This window comes from Pteropus alecto, unplaced genomic scaffold, assembly GCF_000325575.1.
Source record: "Pteropus alecto unplaced genomic scaffold, ASM32557v1 scaffold20, whole genome shotgun sequence".
Lineage (NCBI taxonomy): Eukaryota > Metazoa > Chordata > Mammalia > Chiroptera > Pteropodidae > Pteropus > Pteropus alecto.
In genome coordinates, this window is record NW_006436298.1 from 25,038,227 (window position 1) to 25,046,937 (window position 8,711).

An 8,711-nucleotide genomic window follows, 5' to 3' on the forward strand; every position below is an offset into this window, starting at 1 on the left:
AGTGATATGGAATTGCTGTTTCAGGAAATTTTTAAATCATGCTAATATTAGCCCAGTCCAGCAACTATGATAGTATTTAAATTAAAAAGGAAATGCAGGCAGTTGAAAAACATAAAGAAATACTGTAGCTTAAACTTCAGCTTGAAAGAAAATAAGTTAACTATTCCATTAACTTATTCTGTTTTCGATTTAGCACCATTGATTTGACACCCAATATATAATTAGATCAGAACTCTAAGTAGCTTCATAGTGGTTGGCATTAAAATTAGGGCTTCTATAGACAGTGCACATGCAAGGACTGAATTGCTTTTATTTTGTGCCTCCTTTGTTCCTTACAATTGGTTGCTAACATTTTCTGATGTGTGAACAGCTTTTACCCAGAGCATGCTTACTGTTTTCCACACATCTGTCCTGTCTCCCTAATCCTTGGGAAGAGAGTCCAGAGAGAGGAGCACTCTGTTAGCAGTCTAGGGTAGAGAGGTCTGTCCTACTGTCAATCCCAAAGACCCAAGAAACTGAGAGAGTTCAGGGCTGGCCAGGTCCTCTGAGAACTAGGGAGGCTTAAACTCTAACACTATCCAGGATCTTCCCACCTTTTTCCAGGATAAAATGACTCTCTTAGGGGAAACTAAGCTAATGTTTAATTTGAATATTGAGATCTAATTTAAAAAATGCTTTAAAAAAAACATATATGAAAATGGCAGAACTTTTTGCTTATTTCCTTATTTTAAAAACATTTTCCCCGAAGAATATTTTCCTGGAACATGTTTCAGATAAAATTAATTATCTTCAATTTCTGTAAAATCTAGGATTGGATATGGGACTGCCTACGTCTCCTAGGTAGTGACCAAGTGGGAAAGCAGATAATCTCACAACAAAATACAACCTTTAACGATGGAAAAGCAAGGTAGACATTGAGTGCTTTGATAAACAGCGCTGGGCAGTAGAGAAGAGCTCTGGGCTGAGAGCCGAGACCTGAACTCTAGACTGAGCTCTGCCATGAACTAGGCATGTGATTCTGGGTGGGCAAGCTGTGTAGTTTCTGTGGGCCTATCTTCTCTCAATACAAATCAGAGAACCTAAACTAGATGTAGATGGCCCCTACATCCATTTTAGGACTATGATTATATAATTTTATGAAATACCTGAGGAGAAGATGCAGTATCTCTATTAGAACACACAGGAGATTCTGAACGGCTGGTGCTGGCAGCATTCTGAGATGGATTTAGTTTCCTGTAAAGGACACACATGTTCTAGTTATGGAGAGAATTTTTAAATGTTCACAATGGAAAGCTTACCCTTGCTTTTCTTTTCCCATCTCAACACTAAAATAACAATGACTAAAATAATTACTTATTTGAATCATTTTTAAAGAAAAACATAAATAACTTACCTTGAGAGCACTGACTCTAATGACCGCCTGTCTATGTCATTGTATCCAGGCCAGTCTCTTTGAAGTTCTTTAAAAACATAATCCTTTAAAGTATATGAGAGGTCCTTAGGATTCAGATTGGCTACCTGGCACATGGTGTAAAAACAGAGCATTAGATATTTTTGCTATTACCTAACCTAAAAGAGGCAACTTTTTGGATTTATACTGAAAATAACTATTTCAACTGGCCACAAAGGGACTACTAGTTTTGCAAATGCCAGATCTCAATAAATGCTGTTCAACTTCATTGGGAATTAGAATTTTATATACCTAGCTAAATATTTTTTCCTGAATAGCCACTGCCTTTGTCATATTTCTAATCAAATAATAAGCACACATTAGGCAAAAAGTAGAGGAAGAGTTAATCAATTTTTCCAGTCAAAGGAATCCCAAAACAGTTATGTTATCAACTTCATTTTTATTCATTATTACCTACTTTTGAGTTAGTAAAATTCCTTGGTCATTTCTGTTAAGTAGAAACCAAACAGTATACAAATGTTAGGTTAAAAATTTTCCTTTCAGTAATCAACAGAAATTATCTCCATAAATAGTACTGATTCTGATAACTGCCATTTTCTTGGATAGCTAAGCTTGCTCTCTGTTGCTGCCAATTCTCCTGAAGAACCATTTCTTCAAAGTCCTTGAAATTCTTGAAAACCATTAAATGGAAACATTAACCAAATTAACCCTTAAATTACTGTTATTAGTCAGCCAGTTTATTTCCAGTGTAATCTTTTCTTATCCCTTAACTACAATTCCTAGAGTGTCCAGGACTAGATTCTATTTACACAAATATAAAGATTGAGGTGCCAAACCAAGACTCATTTTTAAGGCTGGCAGAAAGATTCCTCCTGTCATTTCCTACTGGAAAGGTCTTTTTAATAACTTGACTTCTTTCTGTATCTTTTTAAAGTACTATCAAATATATTATAATAGAATATGCTTTTCACACAGCTCAGCTGAATACTAATCTAATATTACCGTTGTTAAAAAGTAGAAAATGGTAGGCTTATTTTAAAATTCAAATTTGCAAATCAATTAACACGAGATACAACCAGATTTCTCAAAGTGGAATAAATACGACAGTCCTTAGATTTTCTATTATCCCAGGGCACTATGAATACTAACAATACCCCAAAACTAGATATTATGGTTTTATTTTTTCATAGCATTTAGTATCATGCTTTGAATGTAAGAGAGGATTAAAAAAGTAGACTTAAAAGTGTTATTCTTTGAATAACGGATGAAAACCTGCAGGGTTTTTTTTTTTTTAAATAATGAAATTTAAGAACAACTTTGGAAATGTCACTGCTTTAGGAAAAAAGCAAACAGATGGACTACCATTTTTGGTGGATTTGAATGCTAATCAACATCTATGACCCAAGGTGAGTATGAAAAGATAGAAAGTTATAGTCTGACAACAGTTGGCTTTAACAAAATGAATGACCTACTTTTATACTTAAGCTTGTGATAAGATGACTGATCAGAGCTAATACTTCATACATTCATATCCTTAAATGAAGACAAGTAACTGATCTCAACATACCCAATAGTAGAAAAATGCAGACTAATAAAGGCAGCAAAGAGTATGCAGGGCAAGACACATTCTAAACTATTTAGTAGGTAAAAATATTTTAGTTTATACCAACCAAAGACCTATGATACATTCCATAATTTCACCTATATAAACCAATAAAAATTACAGCAATAGTTTAGGTGTTTCGAGACGAAAAACAGACAATACAAACTTCTTGCTTATTTTTTTTTTTTAATGAAATTTCAAGGCAAAATTTATTTAACTCAAATGAAGATAATGACTCAAAATTAAAAATTTTTTTTAAATTAACAATTCAAAAGTCTCTAACTTATAAAACCTAGTATAGTCTACGGCCGTGCCACCCTGAACAAGCCTGATCCTGTCTGATTTCGGGAGTTAAGCAGGGTCGGGCCTGGTTAGTACTTGGATGGGATACTACTTGGAAGACCAGGTGCTGGAGGCATAAAAAATAAAAAATAAGAGATTGTAAGTTGACAAGGTTCTTGCAATCTGTGAGGTCAACTAAGGGTTGCCTCGCCTAAAAAATAAAATAAAATATTGAATTGGTTATTATGAAAAAGGGTCCTTGCCTTAAATGAATGAATGAATGAATGAATGAATGAATGAATAAAAAAATAAAAAAAACCCCTAATATAAATGCCCACATTTCAATTAGTTTTTAACTAAATGTTTAAAACAAGATGATTTAACTTAATATTCAAGAGTTATATTTCACATAGCATTATCAAAACAATCTTGGAATTTCTCTACCTCAGTAATAATAGTAACAACAACAAGCCTTCTTAAATAAACTTCTCAACAAGAAGGTAAGTGGAAGGAACTCTTTCCAGCTGTCCTTACCTGTTGCAGAATTGCTCCAAGGGAGTTCTTGTCTTTTTGATTGACACCATCTTTCTGCAGTCGAGCCAGAAGCTCAGGTTTCTTGTAGGTCTTCAGTGCCAGTAAGTGAATCACCCTGTCCCTATATGGCCGCTGAGAAACACTGCTGCTGCCATATGTCTTTCGAATCGTATTTGCAGGATTCATGGGGGTTGACCTTTTCCTCTCAGGCACTGCATCTGAAACAGCTTGAGGCGCTTTCCGAATTTGCACTCTTTTCCCTAAAGTCCAGTGGAAATGACATTGTTACACATTTGTGGGTAAAAGTAATAATATAACGAGCATCTCAGTTTCCACAACTCTGAGTTAGGTACTTGTTCATTTCTGGAGGGAATAAAGACTACTAGTTTATTTCAGTTTTTACTTTAAAGAGATATGCAAACAGAAAGCATTCTGAAAAAATGACCTAAAATATGAATTAGGAATTTTTTGATGAAATCATTAATTGGAATAAATATGTATTAAGTAAGTATTTTGGCCACTTAGCTACACATAGATAATATTTAGTGACACACCATACCAACAGACTAGAAATTTTAAGGTTGTGGGTATTTAATGTTCACCTATGCTATTTATAGAACTTAAATCTACATGTTATATGTCATTTATTTGGCAGATGTGAATACAGCAAATATGTGGAATGTGAGAAATATTTGTTGTACCCCACTAAGAACACACCCTTGGCAGAGCTGGAGCATGACCTTAATTTCTGATTCAGAAGCCACAAAGAGGGGAGTCAGGCACAATCTGGGATCAACATCCACAAGGGCATCCCCAAGTGATATTTCTTTTCAATAGGCCACAACAAATTTTAGAAGTCAAAAAGCAAAAACAACACAATGCAATATATATATATTGCACACACACATGCACATATGCCTTACTGCTAAATTGTACACCTGAAACTTACTGGATTTCATTAACTAATGTCACCATAAAAAAAATAAAAAGACTTGACCAAGAGAGAAAAAAAAGATCAAGAACAAAACCAATCGACCAACCAACCAACCTCAGAGGGCCGGATAAACAAGATCTCTCCCCTGTGGTGCTTTGAGAGTTAGAGGAACGGAAAACAGTAAAAAGGCAGCCTTTACACTATTCCCAGTGACATTCACATAATTAATTCACTTTCTGCTGAGACTTAACATGGACAAGTGTTTGGCAAGTGGCTACTTCCAGAACCTGAAGACACATCGAAATTCCTAATGTGGCAAATGCAAAACCTACCAAATCTACCATTTCTCAGTTGCAATAATGTTAAACAACAGTACTATTCCTCGAACTTTTAATAGGGATTTGTGAAAAAAAAAAAAAAAAAAGGATCAGGGTCACAGACATTTAGGAAAGGCTATAAATTCCATACTACCCTCTCTATTGTTTAACTTATCCTTCCCTAAACCAAGGGGACTGTGGAGCACCCCCGCTCCAACTCTCTGGGAAGAGGGATGGGTAGAGAATGTTTAGCTAAGCTCACACACACCATGACTGATTATTTAGAATAAATTTAAGCTGGCAAAGAGGGCAAATAAAAATGAAAACGAAAGGTAACAGTATTGCCACTGTGTTGTGGGCTGTCCTACCTCTTTTCTGTACATCTGATCTACCTCTGATCCTCAGTCTCAGGAGAGCCCCAAATTCTCTTGAGTTTACCTCCATCTCTCTATGAAGTAGACATAGGGCAGACAAGTAAGGGAGGCTAACTCTGCCCTTAAGAGTGTAGTATGTTTGACAAGCAATTAGAATCTGGTCAGGTATATGACAGTCGTACCTGGGGCCTAATGCTAGGCTTTCATCCATCAGTCCACGAATCTCCGACCCCTAATACATTCATTTAACCTTTACCTCATTTTTCTTTTAAATAGTCATGGAGTAAACCCATTTATTGCAAATGCTGCAAAAACAACCCAGCCACACTGGGCCACTGAGTTTTACACAGGGATCACTTGTTCACTGACTCTCGATCAATTTGTGCCTATTTAACCAAGAAGGAGTATTTTGGTTAAAGTCAGAGAGCCTACAGGTAAAGAAAACATCAGTACTATAAGTAGTTAAAGAACCGAGATGCTAAAGGAAAAAAATGAAAGAAAAAAGTAAAGCAGAAAAATGTCAGGTTTAAAGTAGGCAGAAGAAAGGCTTTATTTTTATTTTTTACATGTGCCTCAGAAAAGCCCTTATAATAAAGCCTATGGGAGAACCTAATTCTCTTCCCAGACCTGACTGCTAATCAATTCCCTGGGCTCCATATATAAACAGTAGCAGTGGGTCCAACAGGGTTGGGTATTCTGGGATTATATCTACACTGTTGTTTCATAACAAGAAGTCCACTTCTAGCTTCTCTATTTAATATGAGATGGTAAAATTATGTATCCCTCTATCTAGTGGCTCTGAGTAAATAATCTGAAAGGATGGATGTTAAAACAGAACGTCAGGAAGAGAGCGGAGATTGCAGCCATCTCTTGTAGTAGTTTTTCTGTTCTGTGGAACCTGACCAGAAGCTCCGGCAACACTGACCAAAGGCTTTATAAACACTTGCCGGACCTTGATGATGGTTTGACTCTGTCATGGTTAAATATATAACCTGTCGCAGTGGAATCGATCTCCACCACTTGGCACTTATGATCAATTTTCAAAAGGTTTACTATCAAAATATATATACGCAAGTCACAAAATGTTAGAGATACAAAGAACCTTAGGTGTTATCTAGTTCAAATATCTCTTATTTAATTTAATATTTGAGGAAATTAACAAAGTCACTCAGACATGTACTAACTCATCAGAAATTAGGATGATAGAGGTAGAAGTTAGGAAAATCAGGAATAGAATATGAGAAATTAGAGTGGTTGGGTTGTTTTATATACCTAAATATTAGCATGCATAAAAATTTACAATTTAATAAAATTCCATAATTTAGGTAGAAATCAGAATTTAGGTAGAAATCAGTGAGCAGTCTTAAGATTCTGGTAAACTTGAAGCAGTGGTGATTAATAGCCTTTTCTTTGTTTTTTAAACAAAGAAAAGGATATTAACAATGCAATGCTTATTACTGATAAAAATGCTATGACTAGAAGTGAAAATATTACTAAATAAATAATAATCATGTTTTCTAGGTTAAAGCCTCCCCCGCTCCTCTCCAGGCAAAACAGGGTTTTTTCAGCCCATCAGAGGGTTGTAGAAATTCATATTCTTGGGTGACTAGGCCAGGTGACCCCTCAGAGCAGAGTCTTCATTCCCTTAAGCTGGACCTGTGCCCTAATTCAACTGTTAGAGGCCTTGCTCGGCATTATGCTAGCACAACCCCACAGTGGGGCCAGCATTATTCCCAACTGTCCTCTGTCTAGGCTGACACTGTTGAAAGAAACCTTGCTATGCAGGTACCTCTAAGCTGGCATAGTGAGCTTTTGGTATCATTTTATATGATATATTCAATTATGAACTAAAGAGCTATCTCCTATTGTCTTAAGAAAATGACACTACTTGTTAGTGAGGCCAACCCCATGTCATTTGCTATTTGCTGATACTAACAACTTGATATGTAAATGGAGAGGTAATCGTAATCTACCTCACAGGGGATTCTGAGATTTAGGGGAGTAACTACATGTTAAGTGATAACCAGTACATCTCTAGCACTCAGTAAGTGCTGGGTAATATTATTATTAAAGGGTGACTGACACCATTTTAAAGAACTGAATGACTCATATAGTTTTGAGATACTGAAAAAAGCCAGAAGGTATGCACTGAGCTAACCAAAAGGGAAAGAAACATGGTAAAGGACTGGCAATGGATAAAGTTAAAAAAAAAAAAAAAAAAAAATCAAAACGACTGAAAAGTTTTAGGATACTAGTCTTTTGCTCCTCTATTCAGAATTGATCAGACTTTTTTCTTAAGAGTAATGTGTCCAATTTTGAATTTTGAGGTGAAGAACTGGAGGTAGTCCAGAGAAGAGTAATAAAAATAATTAAAGGGTTGCAATACAGGCCATATTAAGAAAAGTTAAAAGGAGCTGGGGTTTATTTGACCTAGAGAATAAAAGGCTGAGGAGGTTAATGACAAGATTTAAGACCAGAGAAAAACACTGTGCTGTGATGGTGAGTGGCTGAGGGCACTGAGGACAAAGCACAAAAGACAAGATGAAACAGATCCCTTGGGATGGCAGAGAACACTGCAGGGCTCTGAGGTGGGAATATATGTGTATGGAGAGCGGCCATCTCTTCTCAGAAGGGTACAGACGTAATATGGTTCAGATTAAAACTTAGATAACCTCAAATTTTATGTGGTAATTCTCAAAAATGTATATAAATTATCTGTAGTGCCTATAAGAAACTCTGCAAATTCTAAAATTACTGTACCATTAGAGAGTGTATTGTCTATGAGATTCCGGGTGAAGTCTGTTGTGTAAGCTGTAAGTGAACTGTACCTGACTCTATCAAAATAAACAAAAACACATGAATGTAGGGGACACCCAAGGATCATTCAATGGAAAGGTACAGTAATCATCACTGATTTTCAAACTTTGGAATAAATCAAGGTAAGAGTTTTCAGTTAGTTGTATTGGGAGGGGGAAGAAATCATTCTGATGGCTTGAGTCTTTTATTCCTTTGTCAAACATGCCAGTTCATCTCACTGTTTATAAAATGGTGGTATTGGACAGAGTAAAAACCAACCAACCAACCAACCAACCAACCAACAACAACAAAACACTTTCGAAGCAACAGGGACAGAAAATTCATAGTTTGTACTTAAATTTAAGCATGGCAGATCTTGTACATTTTAAAAATAATTTGAGATTTAGCCTACTAGCAAGGAAAGTTAATTATTTGTGAGGATAAAGGAAAAAGAAAGGAA

The 8,711-nt window shown here is 35.9% G+C and overlaps 1 protein-coding gene and 1 pseudogene across 1 annotated transcript in view; one reads left to right on the forward strand and one right to left on the reverse strand.

Annotated features, from left to right (window-relative positions):
* ELL2 (elongation factor for RNA polymerase II 2) overlaps window positions 1–8,711 on the reverse strand; it is a 70,168-nt gene that overhangs the window by 14,168 nt on the left and 47,289 nt on the right. The window contains exons 5-7 of the mRNA XM_006913233.2: window positions 3,831–4,090; window positions 1,394–1,518; window positions 1,146–1,233 (exon numbers count right to left, since the gene is read on the reverse strand). Coding sequence (XP_006913295.1) covers window positions 1,146–1,233; window positions 1,394–1,518; window positions 3,831–4,090 — 473 coding nt within the window. The remainder of the gene's footprint in view (window positions 1–1,145; window positions 1,234–1,393; window positions 1,519–3,830; window positions 4,091–8,711) is intronic.
* LOC112480918 lies at window positions 3,315–3,432 on the forward strand (annotated as a pseudogene).